The sequence below is a fragment of the Dermacentor albipictus genome, chromosome 1, assembly GCF_038994185.2.
Source record: "Dermacentor albipictus isolate Rhodes 1998 colony chromosome 1, USDA_Dalb.pri_finalv2, whole genome shotgun sequence".
Taxonomy (NCBI): domain Eukaryota; kingdom Metazoa; phylum Arthropoda; class Arachnida; order Ixodida; family Ixodidae; genus Dermacentor; species Dermacentor albipictus.
This window is the reverse complement of record NC_091821.1, coordinates 398,855,415-398,871,967: the sequence shown is the minus strand read 5'-3', so window position 1 is coordinate 398,871,967 and position 16,553 is coordinate 398,855,415. Positions and strand designations below refer to the sequence as shown.

At 43.2% G+C, this 16,553-nt stretch overlaps 1 protein-coding gene across 1 annotated transcript; it reads left to right on the top strand.

Annotated features, from left to right (window-relative positions):
* Positions 1-159: 159 nt before the first annotated feature.
* LOC135921298 (serine/threonine-protein kinase 16) lies at positions 160-11,433 on the top strand. Its single transcript, XM_065455620.1, has 7 exons — positions 160-566; positions 653-887; positions 1,181-1,323; positions 3,491-3,611; positions 7,195-7,290; positions 8,239-8,363; positions 10,834-11,433. Exons 1-7 carry the CDS (start codon positions 427-429, stop codon positions 10,958-10,960), a joined length of 987 nt encoding a protein of 328 aa, XP_065311692.1. The 5' UTR covers positions 160-426; the 3' UTR covers positions 10,961-11,433.
* Positions 11,434-16,553: the final 5,120 nt, after the last annotated feature.

Genomic DNA, 16,553 nt, shown 5'->3' with positions numbered 1-16,553 from the left:
CACGACGTGATATGAATAGACTTGACACATTTATTTATAGAACTCACAGCTTAATTTAATGTTTATTTAAATTGTGCTGTATATAATATATTAAAATAAAAATAATTAAAAATGTCTAAAGAAAGTTGAATGAAAGCGAAACTGAAGCTAAGGCTGACTCCACTTGGACAACTCGTGTGTTGTCATGTCGTCGGCTCAGCTGGCTCGCCGCGCAGAGCTGCAGCTGACGACACACCGGCGTCGATATGGGGTCTGATGGGGTGTCTTTGTCGGATGCGATGTGAGTGATGGCTTGGAGAGTGGATTGTAAGTTACTGCGCCAGATATGGAAAACACGTGGCCGCTTTCTAAACTTCCAATCCGAGTCTCCTTAGCACGTCAACCCGATCCCCGCCCAGTCGACCATGCAAGCGCACCCGCAAGTATATGGACCGCCGACGTCGCGACCGTACCAGCATGAATAGTTTGGGCCTCAGCATCCTGTTTAACATGGGTTGTACGTGCACGAAAGAAGCTGTATGCATCAATGGCAAGAGATACGTGGTCAAGAGCAGGTTGGGAGAAGGGTTCGTATTTCGCTTATTCGCACCAGCCGGTCTCGTGAAGTGCACTTTCGGACACTTGTTGATATGTCTCGCCGTGGCCTTCACAGGGGATTCAGCGTGGTCGACCTGGTGTACGACGCGACCAGCCAGCGGCAGTACGCGCTCAAGCGCATCCCGTGCCACACGCGGGAGTCGGAGCGGGACGCGATGCGTGAGGCCGAGCTGTACAAGTCCTTCGAGCACCCTAACTTGGTCCGATGCGTGGACGCCGCCCTGGTTCAGTGCCACGACCTGTCGAAACCATTCTCCAGCGAAGTCCTCATCCTGCTGCCTTACTTCCGAGTGAGCCGGCATTGTCGCTCAAGAAATGCTGTCGCGTTTTCAAAACCCGTGTTTGTGTGCGGGAGGGCTTTGCAGCACTCTCCTGCCCTAGAAGTATCGCGTACGCACGATCTTCTTCTCGCTGTATGTATATTCTTTTATTGCCTAACGACTTATTTTGCGGGAATCACGCCTACGTCGATGAGAAGATATGCAACCGCACCTTTATAGCGATCGCGAAAACGACGCTATATCACAGCTGTTGTGTAATCTGCGCAGGTGCGCATTTTCTGACCCATTCGCGCTCTGTGCAGAGAGGGACGCTCCAGGACGAGCTGACGATGCGCGCGCGGTCGAGGGAGCACATGCCAGAGGGACGGCTGCTGGAGATCTTCACAGGCATGTGTCACGGTGTTCAGGCGATCCACGGTGCCACGCCCGTCGCCTTGGCGCACAGGTGCGTGGTTCGCCCGTGACCCGCTTTCCAGGCCGCGGAGCGCTGGCGAAACCATCTGGGCGTGCGTTGTACTACGCCACTCGGACGCAGCGTAACTACAGACAGACGAACTCAAACATTGAAGTCTGGAAGGCAAAGCTTTCACCAGTTTGCTCAGAACAACTACACTTGCAAGCATGAGTGTTTTGTTTAGGTAATTCTGAAAATCATTGGTGTCTCAATACAAACTGTATTTATAATCAGAGGATCTATAGGAAGAAATCACATAATAACCTTCAGGAAAAGATAGCAAAACAACCGGCTGTAAGATTTCAGGTTACAAAGCAGTTCTGATATTTCTAAGTGACCATACGTGTTTTACATGAAGAAAAAGAAATGTTGAATTCGTGTAGGCTTGTATGCACACAACTTGTAACAGCATACTAGGTGGTCTTTTTGTGGTATTTCACAGTCAAAATTAATACAGCACGCACTTCACATGTCATTGCCCTGTGACAGCTTGTTAGGTTTCTGGTCATAAACATGTCAAGTAAGCAGCATTACACCTATAAACATCATATTATATGAACCCATATAAAACCACAGTGACACAAAGTGTTTCTCAAAAAAAAAAAAAAAGTCATGTGAAGCATGACTTTACAGCACTGTTTGGCCTGTTCATGTGAATAACCTGAAGAGGTGGGTACTATTTATGTGACATACTGGAATGTCTAGATAGGTAATTAAAAATATTCATTAACATATTTGTTCACTTTATGGCACATGTTCAAATTGCAAAATTGAAGCCAAGCAGTAGTGAAGTCATGTAAGAAATCCGAGTACAAACGTTGCTGTGAAGATGTCCACCTTTAAAATTTGCTATAAAATGCATTGGCATTGCAGTTAATATTATCCTGAGCTTGAAGCGCGGTCTTGGGAAGTGTTTGCTAGAATGCCAATGCATTTCGCAGCACACTTTAGGACATGACATCCCCAGAGTGGTGCTAGCCTCACAATTTCTGCTAAGCAAATATGTCTTTGCTACTCCTAGGCTTCAATTTCACAATGGGAACAGGTGTCCTAAAATGAATAATTAATAAGTGAATGTGTGGTTCTTTTTAATAAGCTACTTATAAATTTGAATTTCTGGTACAGGTAGTTTCCGCTTCTCCCAGAAATACACTGGCCTGGAAAGGCAGAATAACACTATCTGCTACAGACAATTTTTAGAAAAACTGTCTGAACTAAAAAATAAATCAAAATAAGCAGGTGGTATGGTTCACCTTATAGAGCTGTGGATATTATGCTGATAAATATTATCGCTGCAGTGGTCTGTAGCAGTCAAATGTACAACTGATTCAGGTGCCATGTGGCTCTTTCTATAATGGGGCAGAATTCAAGAAAGCTCATGTTTAGATAGTCAAAAATAATCTGGCACATACCCCCCACCTCCTTTTTCATTGTGGCATTTTCCGTAGACCTTGTGCTTTTTTGGGTTGTTAAACCCCGTCAATAAAGAGCCAAGGTGTCGAGAGCCACAAAGTGCTGCAGAGGGGTTAAAGAAAATGTAAACAAAGAAATACTGTGTGCAACCTATAAGATGTCGGTTCTGTCGGGCACACTCTGGCCTGTGCAGTAACTGTGTGATTGTTTTCATCTCTTAGAGTAAAGCATCACTGGAAATGTGTGCCTGTCCTTGCCTGTTTTTTCTCATCCCACATCTTTTCTTTTTGCTGTTTTGTATCATGCACTCTGTAAATAAGGAACCCGGCAGCAAAACTCACTTGACACCAGCGGATGCCTGTAGATGGCACCAAGTTGGATGTGAACATAGAACACATCACGCTTGAGTGTGCCCAATTGAGCCCTCCCCCTATCACTACTGCGGACAGGACTCTTGTGGACAGGCTTTGTAGACACAGATGGGGCAGTTGACCCTCAAGCAGTGATGTGAACCAAACAACACCTAAAACGCTGGAGATGATTAACTCTATGGTTGTTAGGATGACACTTGACATGATTGTGGTTCATCCCTATTCACTTTCATTCCATTTATTTATTTACTATCTACTTTATTTGTTTTCCTTATGGCCTGTGCCGTTTCTGAACTTCTTCATTATTACTCAGTACTAAATATGTTCAACAGAGAAAGAAGCACTGCAGCTCAAGCTGTTTTTGTTGTACCTAGAGACCTGAAGCCTGCAAATGTGCTGCTCAATGATGACGATGTTCCCGTGTGGATGGACTTTGGCAGTATGGGAAGAGCTCGGCTTGATATTGGCCGTACCAGTGAGGCCATGGCACTGCAGGTGAGCGATGATGCTGCTCAGTAGTGCATATCTGCAAACACTCCCAAATTTTACTCTCCCTTTAAGCTTTACAAATGTTGCATCAAGCTTTATTAAAAATAACCTTAGTTTGCAAAATAGTTTGTCTCATTGGTCACCAAACCTTCTGTTGAGTGTTTGAATACCGTTATTAAAAGATAAATGAATAAAAAGGGTAAAATACATTCTGTTGGAAGTCTTCTGATAGTGAAAGGGCACAGGAGGGATGCTTGCTCTGAGCAAGTTTATATAGACGAGTTCCGGAAGCAGGCAAAATCAGCAACAACAATGTCGCTGAATAAGTCATTGTGATTTAAAAACAGTGTATTGCTTGTCAGTCCTTGTTGCTCCAAGTCTGCTGCTGTTTGTGTGCTATTTGTATAGGTAAATGATTTTCAATAAAGTGAGCCTGTCCCCCTGAATAACCTGTATCCCTGCGATAACCTCTTTGTAGAGCACCTGCCTCCCAACCCTCGCATTCAAGAGCCCTGTTGAAGCACTAGTACTACTGTCACCTACAGATTTTACATCAACCCTTCATAACAATGGACTTTTATGGTCATGGCACACATCTCTATTCATTATTTCAATACTTATGTATTTAATGCAATGTTATGCAATATGTTTTATGCAATTTTATGCAGCCATGCTACAACTAGCATTTGCAATTCTTTTCTCCATTTCATACACAATTAATTGAGAACTCGTCACCATTGCTTGCACCAAAAAACCCTACACATCGTCATGCGTGCATGAACTTCATGGCCAGTTTCAATTCTCAGAACCTGTTGTTAGGCAACTTGGTGAAACATTTCTAAGCAGGAAACTCCCCCTCAGAAAGAAAAAGATCAAACAACTGCAGTAGTGCCTGTGTTTGTCTTCTCTCTTGTGTGTGTGTGTTTTTTCTTTTTACATTCAGTTACCTGGTCACAGTGATTAGGACGCACAAATTAACTCGAGATATAGCACCTTAATTTTTCTCTCTGCTCGCAACTTGTGCATTTCGCTTTATTTCCTTGACGACCCCATCTTTGGGATTATGGGTGTACAAAATGCACCATATGCTCAATACAAGTTGCAATGCGAGAATCCGTTTTTGTGTGCGTGTGTGTGTGTGTGTGTGTGTGTGTGTGTGTGTGGATGTGGATGTGGATGCTGCCATGTAATGCTCGTGTGGGAGCGCCTGTAAAAAAAATGCCCGAACATTGATCCAATTACTGGTAACAAGCACTCTCTTTACAAGAAAAGTGGCACTTGTCATTTTTATTATTGAAAGAACTGACAGGTGAATGCCCGTGTTGCAGTTCATATCGAGCACGGTAGTACATCACATCGATTCCCTTCTTGCCATGTTAAATGAGTTCTTACATTTTCAATGAAAACTTGTAAGTGGGCAGTGGCAGCGATGTTGGAGAGAAGACCATTCTGACCTGCAGCTATGCGAGGAAAAAAAGAAGTCGGAAAAGTGAAAGCTCTGGCACATGGGCAAGCAGTATTTAGAGAATGACATGTAGTATGAAACAATATGCATACTAGTGTAGGGCTCCCGCTTGCAAGAACAGTAATATATCCTGAGGAATAGTGATAGGCTGGTGATACAATAGCTAGAGGAAAGCATCGGCAAAATGGAATCAGTCTTTAATGATGATTTATTTATGTTGTATGAACACAAATAAGTGACTGAACTTGGTGGCATGATCTTGCAGAGATTCTAGAGCATTTATGAGGTAGATTTAAATGGCGAGGGTTTCAGATGGTGGACACTTGCTCAAGTTCTGATCAAACAAGGTGGCACAGATCCAATATCGGGAAGGGTAAAAGGGTGCAGTGAGTGAGGAGTTGAAATCTGTTGATTAAGCAATAGATAAATGTGCAACATTGTAACATGGGCATTATAGACAGAGCACATCTGCGGCCCTGCTCTGACCTGGGTACAAGAAATGAAGACATGTACCATGTTGCTGCAACTCTGCTTATCATTTGGGCTTTTGATAAACATTTAGTATACTTGCAACTCTTGCCTATTTTTAGCACATATTGTTGGCAGTTTTGAATCTGTTGATTTGGTGCTTTCAAAACGCTGCGAATCATTTAGATGAGAAGATTCCCTCAAACATTCATTGAACAATATTTATTCTTAAATAAACTTTAATGATTATCTCTTACTTAGTAAATTTTAACCGTAATGTTTACTATGTGCTTCTTTGAGCTTGTTCAGTGCTTCATCCATGAATGCTTACTAGCAGTGTTTTAACTGCCGGAAATGTTATAGGGGACTGCAGGGTAATTTGAGCCTCCGAAAAGTACAAGCTTCACTTTTAGCAAAGTAGTCAGCTGAATACACTCGAACCTCGTTATAATGTTGTTGAAGGAGGAGCCATTACTTAATTATATCCGTTTCTTTGTTATATCCATTATTGCCATTTGCTGCAGTGTATGCCCAATGGGGTGCGCAATCTTAAACATGGAACTAAGATGAAGGCTTTATGGCCTGCAGAACCGCTAGATGGCCACACATACGATGAAATTTGAATAAAACAAAAGAATCTTTTGCATGTGGAACATGCGACTCAACACCTGACACAACGACCTTTAGATAGCTGCCTCCTGTTCCATTCTGATGGCCTTCCGCATCTGCTTTCCATTTGGCTCATCGCGGTTGAGCAGCACGTGGCACACTTTGCCGGCTTGGCTCGGCTTGCTGGGTGTAGCCTCTGAGATTGCATTGACATTGGTGCAATCTCCGAGGCCACACCTAGCTGCCAGCCCTAGCGGTGAGTCGCAGGGAGGGGGACAAGTGAATGCACGGTTTCAGCATGGCCCCCAAGAATGTGCCCGGAGAATTTCTGATGCCAGGCCCAGCTGCGACTGCCTGTGCGCACCTTAGCAAAAGAAAGAAGTGAATCCATTAATCTTTCGCACTTCTATGCATGACTGCGCAGCATAATGCAACTTGCACAGTCTTGCGCATGACCCCTGAGATTGTGCCAACGAGATCTTGAAGGACACGTACAGCTGCCTGTGCGGCATGCCACGTAGTAAGAATGAATGCACTAATCTTTCACACCACCGCGCTAGCAGCATGGCACAGCTTGCGCAGTGAGGTAAGCGCAAGAGAGAGAGGTCAATGGAGAAGTGCGATATTGAGCTATTGCTTGTGTGCAGGTGCACAGCTGTCCACAGTAGTGAGAAAGACTAGTGTTGCTTGACGCCATATTCGATGCGGTAACATGGGAGTTTTTAACTGCTGCATCACTGTGCCAAACCACGTGGAAAGCAATTTACTCAGTGCGCAATCATTGTTTTTTTTTTTTTAGACTAATCTAGTTCATTATATCCATTGGTAGGACATTTTCATCTCGTTAAAATGCTGGTTTACATACATGGATCTCGATGCGGATTTCAAGGAGAATTTCATTTACTCCATTATATCCCGTTTCTTATACCAAGGTTCGATTGTATATGGCTTCATTATATTGATGCTTGACTGTGTAGATGTCTTATGATATATGCATGACAAATGTGATGTCAAGTTGCAGCCACTTTTGTCTTGTCATATTCCCAGGACTTGGCTACAGAGAAATGCAGCATGTCGTATAGGGCTCCTGAACTGTTCAACGTGGAAAGCCGCACATCAATAGATGAGCGAGTTGACATATGGGTACGTGCTGCCTTTGGCCATGTTAAGCAGGCATGCCTTTTGCTTCTTTTGTCTCTTCCATAAAGTTTGTTCATGTGTGCATTCTGCCCCCCTTTATGGTGTAAGGCCAATGTGTGTTGAGCCAGTCTGGAATGTGAGTGTCTGTTGCAACCACAAACAGTAATTTCTGGTACATATGTCCCCAACTTTGGCGTAATCAGTCAGGTCCATGACGAGTTCAGGTGAGAGGGGCTAGGAGGTGCCTTGTGCCTTGTTTGTTTTATTTCCATGCAAAATTAAATTAGTAACCTGCTGCAGTGGCTATAGCATTTTGCTCGGCGTGAGGTAACAAGTTAAAATTTCCAGCACTGATGGCAGCATTGCGATGGGGTTGGAATGCAAGAGTGCTCATGTAAGTAGATTTAGGTGGAACTCCAGGGAATCGGAAATGATTCTGGGAGCCCTCACTATGGCATTCCTCATGACATGTGTGATGTTTCGCTACAGTTAAACCTTGTAATTTGATTTGAAAATTAAACTAGTACAATCTCTCTGTAGTGCCATAAGGAAGTCGGGCTCACCTATTGTCATAAAGCTGCCATGCAATCAGTGGCCCAAAGGCCAAGATGTCTGGCAAATTTCTATCCTGGACTTGGTTTTGTTTGGATGAGAGTGGGTACTTCTCCAAATGGGCCCCATATCCCTCCATTAGCAACTCCCTTTCAAAAGAAATGGCTTTCACTTTGCTTTGACCACATCTCGCTCTTGTGTACCCTGTAAATTGAGTCATGAGAGCAACAGACTTACACATCTTCTAGTACCTCATTGGTGCCTTATATTGAGCACCATTGAACTTTGAAGTGTAAGCATCACATGAATGTGTAGGGTCTTATGTCCATTATTGCAGCATATACGCATGCACGCTATTTTCGGGTAACATGGTGCCAAATTTTGTTGTTTCTGTTGCAGTCCCTGGGCTGCTGCCTGTATGCCATGTGCTTCTTCCGGTCCCCATTTGAGGCCGCCCATGAGCGGGGCGATAGTGTGGCCTTGGCTGTACTTAGCGGCCACGTGGACATTCCTTCAGACAGCCCGTGAGTTGAGGCCTAGCTCAGATGCATGCCCAGTTAATCGTGCTAGGAACCACACTGTTATGGCGTTAGTGCTGCCTCGATGTATTATTTTTAATGTGTTGGCATTTAGTGCTCAAATGTGTTAGCATTTAGCCTTGGCTTATTCCGCAGAGTGCCAATGAAAACTTCTGTTGTTACTGAAAAATAATCTTTCTTATACATTTCTTCACATGCTTTTCTGCTTGCATGGAATAGTCTTAGCACACTGTTCAAAACTTCAGCGCTATAGTCCCCGAAGACATCAACTATGCAGCTACTGGTGTAAAGAAATGAGATAAAAAATACACAAACCTGTGGAAATGTTCACATGCACGTACAGGTCTTTATATTGATTTCAATTATTCATTAAATTGAATATAGATTCCACACTGACACATTCATTCTTTCCACTGACAACATATTAATTCATTGCCCAAAGATGTTATAATTCGCTCATTAGGCAATTTTCTTCCTATGCTTGAAAAATGTCGCATCAGTATGTATCATGATTTTAGACATTGTCTATAGACATCACATTTTGTTTTGAATTGGTTTTGATGTACTTTTTGTTGTTCTTGCTTTTGTATTATTGTTCTTTATTACTCTTCTTCATTAAGGACTGGCCCGGGAAGGCCACTCCCTTTTACTGTACTGCTTAACTACGTATTGTTGTTAGCTGCAGTATAAACAAGTGTATAACAGTTTGTCATTCATATTTTGATGCAATGCATTTTGCCCTGTTCTGCAGTATGTATGAAATAAATAATTAATGCTGGAAATGGTACATGCATAATTATGAAGGTTTACATAACACAGCTCTCTAAATAGAGGATAAGCAGAAGTGGTATTCAGCAAGGGCACTTCTCCTTCTCTTGTGTTCTCGAGGTGTGTGGAGGCTACATAGTGAGAGCCAAGACTGAAATGATGTAAAGGTCAAATTTATGCTGAATGCTGTTTGCAATGGCAATGTGAAAATTTGGGCTTATGAAGATTGTGTCTTGCAGCTGTTTTCTTGGTGCTGCTAGGGCAAAAGTGTTACAAAACTTAGGCCTGCTGTATAAACTAGAGCAAGGTTTTAAATGCCCCGACAGTTTAGTGGAATATATTACAACGGGACATACCGAGCAATTCAGGAATGGCTGTCTTTAATGTCGTACCATTTGTAGACACAAAAGAAATTTGGTGATAATCACCAATCAGCTTTTTTATTATTGCTATTAACTGCCCATTTTGCTAATTCACTAAATATCTTAATTCATTTATATAACTGCACATGTAGCAAGTGTGAATTTAAAGGCCAACTGTAGCGAAGTGTAAAAAGAAATTCCCAGGTTCAGATTGTGCGCATACAAAACAGCCTCCATGCAAAATTTTACACTTGAAAAGCGAGTGGACGCATCATAAAAGACTCGCAAAAAGAGGCATTCTTGATACTGAAAATAACATTTAAAAAAAAGATGTCATTACTGCTCACTGGAAATGCTGCATGCCCAAGATCATGCTACTTCTCAGCAAGACTTGTGGGATCAAGCACCAGCTGTGGTGCACTGAAAGATCTCAGAGGTGACGTGCTGGGACTTACGTCATAGCTGCTAATTGCAGGTGCATACATCATCTGCTTAGGCACCATTAAAAGACTACTAATAAGAAAATTATACTATTACCAGTCCTGCAGCTTTGCCAAGATTGCTGCAGTTGTATGTGCTACTCATTTATTGCCAATTTAGCCACGATTTTTCGTCGCAGTTGGCCTTTAAAGTTCATCAATAGTCAATGCTTGTGTACCTAATCTTGAGGCCACCTTTTACATACCTATACTCAATGTAGCAGTAAAATGCGTTAGTATTTCACATGCCATTTTCCCAGAATGACTTGTCTTTCTAAAGCACTGTGCCTCAAAACTACATAGAACATCTGTGTGTTTGGTTGCAGGGACAGGTATATCAGAACTGGTGCTAAACACAAAATCCTTATTACCTAGCCTTCTAGGGGCCTGCTGGCCTTATAACCTTGGCCAAAAAAGAAAAAAGCCATCATTTTGTCAAGGATCCCCTATATTCTTTAGCTGGGAGACCAGTCAACACTGAAACATCCTGTACACCTGATTTGCGACACCTCAAAACTGGTGCAATGTGAGTAGGGTGCAGCCAAGCAGGCAAAGGCAAATGACTGAACAATAGGAAAAAGCAACGTGCTGCTGATAATATGCTTGACTGTTTGGAACTCAAGCAGCAATGCAACAAAAGAGATCGCTGGATGATCTGGTTATGTAATATGATGGAGCAGTGAAGACAGACCGACAGGAAGAGCAACAGGATATGAAGGACATAATGCACACAACGCCATCTTTGGCACTGTTTTCTTGCTGTTCCACTCATGAACCAACCAGCTCAAATAAGTGGACTCCTTCAAATGATAAATAGTTCATGCATGCCTTCGCTGTGTGTTTCAGGTACTCCGGAGGGCTTCACGGACTTATCCGCACTATGTTGGAAGTGGACTGCTTGCAGAGGCCCTTCATCGAAAGCGTCTTAGAGCAGGTCACAGCTCTCTCCACTGCAGCAAACCACAAGGTGTGACCTACTGACTGCACACCAACAAAGGGATGCTTCACACATGGACGTGTACCCGCCGCTCTTTCTGCCTGGACCAGAATGTTGGTGTGGCGTGACTATCGACTCTAAGATGTCGACCCAGCAGACAGGCGGAGCTACATTTTATGCAAGTCGGTGTGATTGTGCAATGCCTGGAATAAAAAGGTGACAAGTGGGAGAGCTAATGGAGCCCTACATGAGTGTCAGAGTGAACGCATTCGGGATGCTTGTGGTGTGTTTAGCAGCAATGACTGCATCTTTGTGCCGGATGTGAATGTGCTACCATCAATTGTTCAGGTGTTTTTATTTTTTTTAGTATTGGCGTTACAGCGTGTTGAGTTTTGTTATTTTGTGAAGTGTTGCTGCCTGCTTGCATGCACGCTGCAATGTTGTATCTCCCGTTGCATGTCCTGTTCTCTTAGGAGAGGCTGAAATAAAGGGAGCTTTGTTGTGTTGCACATTCTTGTGTCCATCATGCCTTGTCTGAAGCTTACCAAGAGATGACAAACTCTAATGTAACAATGCTACATGTATTCCAATACTGTCCTCCCTTGCACTTTGTTGATAGTCTATGCGGCGCTCCGTCTACTTTATCATACGTTACCATTCAAGCAGGCCGTGAATATTTGATAATAGAAAAAGAGTGGAATTGAGCGAAAGCAGTAGTGGCCATACAAGAATAGCAGCTCAATAAAGGTGGATTTTGCAATGCTAGCAATGCTAAGCTGGGACAAGAATGAACTTGCCAGAGAAAAAAACTGTTTTTTTTACTGGAATGCAAGCGCATTGAGGAACAAAGTGTTTCCAGTTGAGGCGACAGGATCTCTTATTGTACAAGACAATTTCATCCAAATACTATTCTCGAGATGCTTGTGAAAGGCCTAAAGGGACACTGTACAAAGAAGAAGTCAAACTGAGTTGATAGATTGTACTTTCACCCAAAACATGGTACAACACAGTGCCAAAGTCCTTTCATTTCTTAAACAAGTGGTCTCTCTTGACCTTTCGGAGGTAGACTTGCCTCAAGTTATGTGCATTAACCTCCTGAGACCTGAAATCTGCTCAGCAACACACAATAGTCTCAAGTCTGTTCTTATCGCCGACTGGTATGTTACGAACATGAAAAACATACTGTTTGTTTAAATACCATGGTTATGTATGTGCCAAAAGCTGCATTACCATGTACGTGGAATAAGTAATGGTCTTCTCAAGTTTATTATATTAAAAAACCACCTATTTCCCTAAACACCCACTTAAATATGCACCATTGTGGGTTGTGTTGCCATGCTTATGCTGCATCTTGGATTTTCATGTGGTCTGGCAATATTCAAAACGTATTTCACAGTTGCATTTCATAATCTGCAACAACGTAGTGGTCTAGATCAAGTTAGGGTTGATTTCATCGGAAAGTTCATGACAAGAATATGATTAAACAAGGGGTGTGTGAGTGTAAACGTTTTTGAATACAAATCGAATACAAATACTTTTATGCTTCGAATATCAAGTCAAACATTGAATAATAATATGCACATCCACCATTAGCAATTTCGGTTATTTTAACATGTTTGAACATCATAATTACATTGTCAATGGTAAGAAATTAGGCTAGCAAGCCATTATACTAAATGATTGTGTGCTTGGCTCATGTTGTAAAACAGAGTAATTCCCACAAGCTACCTGTTCTTGCCAACCTGTTTCTTACTATACAACATCAAATGCCCATAAACTGAGAGGCATTTGACCCGGTGCCAGCCGTCACTCATCGCATTTGCTGTCAAGGAATAAGCTCAGATTGGTGGTGGTGCCGCGAAAGAGTGCACCCTCTCTGGCTGTAAATCCCTGCTACTGAGAGGCTCGCTTTTCCACAAAGGTGATGCATTTAGCGGCTAAGTGTGATTTACAGGCGAAATTTTGCCAGCAGTATGAAATTATCACAAAATTCAGCACAAAATCGGACACACATTTATGGATTAGATAGAAGCAAACTCTAAGAATCACATTTGCTCCCGTACATCCAGCAATATAGTCGATTTGTTTTGAATACTATAGTTTTCAAATTGAATAAGTCTATTAAATATATAATATATTCGATATAGTATTAGAAATTTTCGAATGGTTTCCTTGATTAAACGTCTTCGATAGTTTCTCTTCCATCCGACTGATCACCAGGCGTGTATATTGCACGATAACTTCCGAGTCAATTTTGAAAAGCATTGGAAACAGTGCAATGACTGAGTCTTGGGTGTTAATGATGCATTACAATAAGCTATACATTGCAATTAAAAAGATGTTTATTTCTGACATTCTGCACTTTATTTAGCAATGTGCCTTTGTCCCTCTCGCATGCAGTGTGTGTAAAAGAAAGGAATATAAGGATGAGAAGGAAAAAACAATTTACATTGACTTCGTCAAGAAAGCAATTACGTTCTTGCCTTTCCGGAAAAATGATCACAGAGTATCGCACTATGAGCTATTACATAACTTTTGAAAATTTACCTGAACGGTTCATTGGCATTGAAAGGCATGAGCAGAGCAAACAGTATTCTACTGCTGCATAAGTTATGTATCTATGCCACTGGAATGACAGCCTTGATACTCTGTTGTCAAAACGTAATAAAAATGAAGGTACAAGGGATGGAAAAAAAATGCACTCGCTAGAGGATAGGTTACTAAATGCAGTAGCGGTGATCCCTATATCTCTAGCAGCACATTATGTAAAATGATGTAGGAGCTGAGTGTTAAATGTGAAGCCGTATGTTTATTGAGAAACCTTATGGCAAGCATGCTTTTATTTTCTTTCTTCTTTCACTTGTCTTTAGGTACAACCAAAACAGAAAGAACAGAGGCTGCAGTACAGAATCATTCCTTTGCTTTGACTCTATTCTTTTTCTATGATCCATCACACCGAGAAGCCAATCTCAGTCACATTGGCTGTTGTAAGTGTCAGGCCAATAATGACAACATTGGTTGTGGTACGCTGCAGTGATTTGTTGGAAATGTTGGAGGGGTTGTAGGATTCAGGGGTCATGCCCTCGGAGTCTGGCGTCAACTGATGTTAGCTCTCTAGCCTCCGCGGTGGTGCGTCTCGTAACGGGTAGCTGGCCTACACTACCGGGGTGACGCACGGGGGCTAACCAGGCTCCCACTGTCATCCAAGCTGTCTTGACGAGGGTTGCTTCTTTCGTGAAGAGTACGAGGTCGAGAGATTGTAGGAAGAGAATGGAGGGTTTATTTACATATAAGAGGCAAACTTATTTACAGAACAAGGGATACTTACACTGGCCGGAGCATGGAGCGCAGTACATTGTTCTCGTAGCATGAGCTATCAGGTCAAAGCAGGCCAAGGCACGCTTGAAGAGCTGAAAAAGTGTTCTTAAATCCCCTTTGTCTCCCCTAGATCAACTAGGCCAGGAAAATCTGCAGTCACACCATTCTCCATTTGGAGCGTTCATGGTCGCCAAAGGTTCCACTTTGAGCACAAGGGTATGTGCAACTACTCCGGTGCCTTTGTTCACAGTACACAATCAGAGAAATCACACCGGGTGCACACGGCTCACTGCCCTAGAAAAAGAAGAGGACACTCATCGGCAGGGGTGCCATGCTTGACTCCCTTGGCATGTCTTGGCTCCGGTAATGGCCCAGCTATTAGATGGTTCATCTGTCAATCGACTTTGGCTACCAGCAGCAACGGTAAGGAAGCGGCATAGAACGCACTTTCACTGGAGTTTCTGGATCCCAACGTCAAGGTCGGCGACGAAGTGGCATACATCAACCCCATAGAGGTCAGATGTGTCTCACCTTGGTGTCGCCGCTGGGCTGTCCGATGCAACTTATTGTGAGCTTCACAAAGCTGAGTCATCTCAGGAAAGCAGGAGAGATTCGAAGGTTGCTGCCCCCACTGGCCGGACATAACAGGGTTCATGGTGGAGCATGCGGCACCACTATGCCTAGTGACAGTCTATGTAACAGACCAACTAGGGATTAACTCTAAATTTACATATATTGTTCACACGGTGTTGTAATTCTGACCTCATTAAAACCGCTGAGGCTGCAGTACAAGCGCAAAAAGTATATGTAAAGCACCTGTAGGAGCAATATAATTGGCAGCAATATAATTTTTCAGAAACATTATTCCAGAAATTCTGAATGCCAAGTATATAAAAGCTAAGGCTCCGAAACAAGTGCATCTTGAATTATTGCTTCATGTCGCTGTTTCGCCTAGTGAAATGCTGACAACAGTCCTGGCAAAGGATGGGTGGGGTTCATGGTTTCTAATGAATAAAAATAGAATCTACATGCATATGGTTATTATAACCATACATATGATTTCCATGAGGCTGTTGTCACGTACGAAATATAACATAATTAACTGCATGCTTATAATTCCATACACTGACAGCATTGAAGTTGTGGTGAAGGTCCTGGTGCCTGGTGTCAATAAATTATATTTTAGCCGAGCCTGCTCAATCAGCTGGCAGCCTAATTCTGCCGATTCCACTGATTGCGCACCATCAGCATACTGGGATGTAGTAGTACACTACAAAGTCTACCTGCACTGAACTTTTCTAGCATCTTTGAAGCACAAAGCGTATGTGTGAGCATAGTAGAGTAATGCAAGAGTGCTTGAATTACATGATCTATATATGTAATACTCACTTGGCTGTGCCAACTGAAGTGCATATGAGAGTCATCCTGTGACAAGGATATTCTGCGTTAGTTCCACTCGAGTGTATTTTTTTTCTCCACCCCCCCCCCCCTCCCTTCTTTTTTTTTTTCAAGTGAAGCTTGTATTGGCTCACAAGTTTTGGTGGCGATATGGTCACGGAAAAAAAAAAAACACAGTTGCAGGAGCCCTGAGGAGAGAACTGAGCTGTGGGAAAGGGTGGTTTGATATGAGTTGTGAGCTGCGCCGGCGCCGGAGCGTGAATCATTAGCAAAGATTCCAGCTGCATAGGCGCGCGCTCACGCCCCGCGCGGAACAATTAGGGCCGTTTCGCTTCCGCCGGGGAGGTAAAGGGTACCGCTTGCGCTGCGCCGGCTATATTTCCGTTCAGTTCATTCTCAGAAAACGGATGGAACGGCCATGCGTTGTGCGTTCCCCCGAGGAACTGGCAGCCTTCGACGAGCGGCGGCGGGAACCAGGGAACTCACCCGTGAAAGGGCTCGCCGTCGGCGCGCCGATCCAGTCGCTGAGCCGCCCGATCCCAGGCAATCCGACAGCAACGAGCACATGGTGAACGAGAAGATCCCGGGCTGAGGGAGCGAGAGGCCGAAGCAATTCGGCGGCGTTACCTGTGGATTACCTAACCTTCACGAAGGTCAGGTGCACGCAGGAGAAGCTTCGATCGCTTACTCCCATTTTCCGGTAGTGGAAGGGTTGGTATTTTTTATTATCATTAGCTGTCGCACGACATAATATGTAGAAGTGAAATTGTGGTGAAGGGTAAGCAAACGGTAAACAAAGCGCGAATCACGAAAGGACAAGCTGCACATTGTCAGAATTTTTCAAATATTGTGCAATACTTGTCCTTGCACTTCCTTTTGTTTATGTTTATTAATAACCATGACGCGCTTATTG

Excerpts from the sequence above, each read along its gene's own strand:
- LOC135921298 (XM_065455620.1), top strand. The coding sequence starts at position 427 with ATGGACCGCCGACGTCGCGACCGTACCAGCATGAATAGTTTGGGCCTC. Across the intron at positions 3,612-7,194 it reads GTGAGGCCATGGCACTGCAG|GACTTGGCTACAGAGAAATG; the intron begins GTGAGCGATGAT and ends TCATATTCCCAG. Across the intron at positions 8,364-10,833 it reads GACATTCCTTCAGACAGCCC|GTACTCCGGAGGGCTTCACG; the intron begins GTGAGTTGAGGC and ends TGTGTGTTTCAG.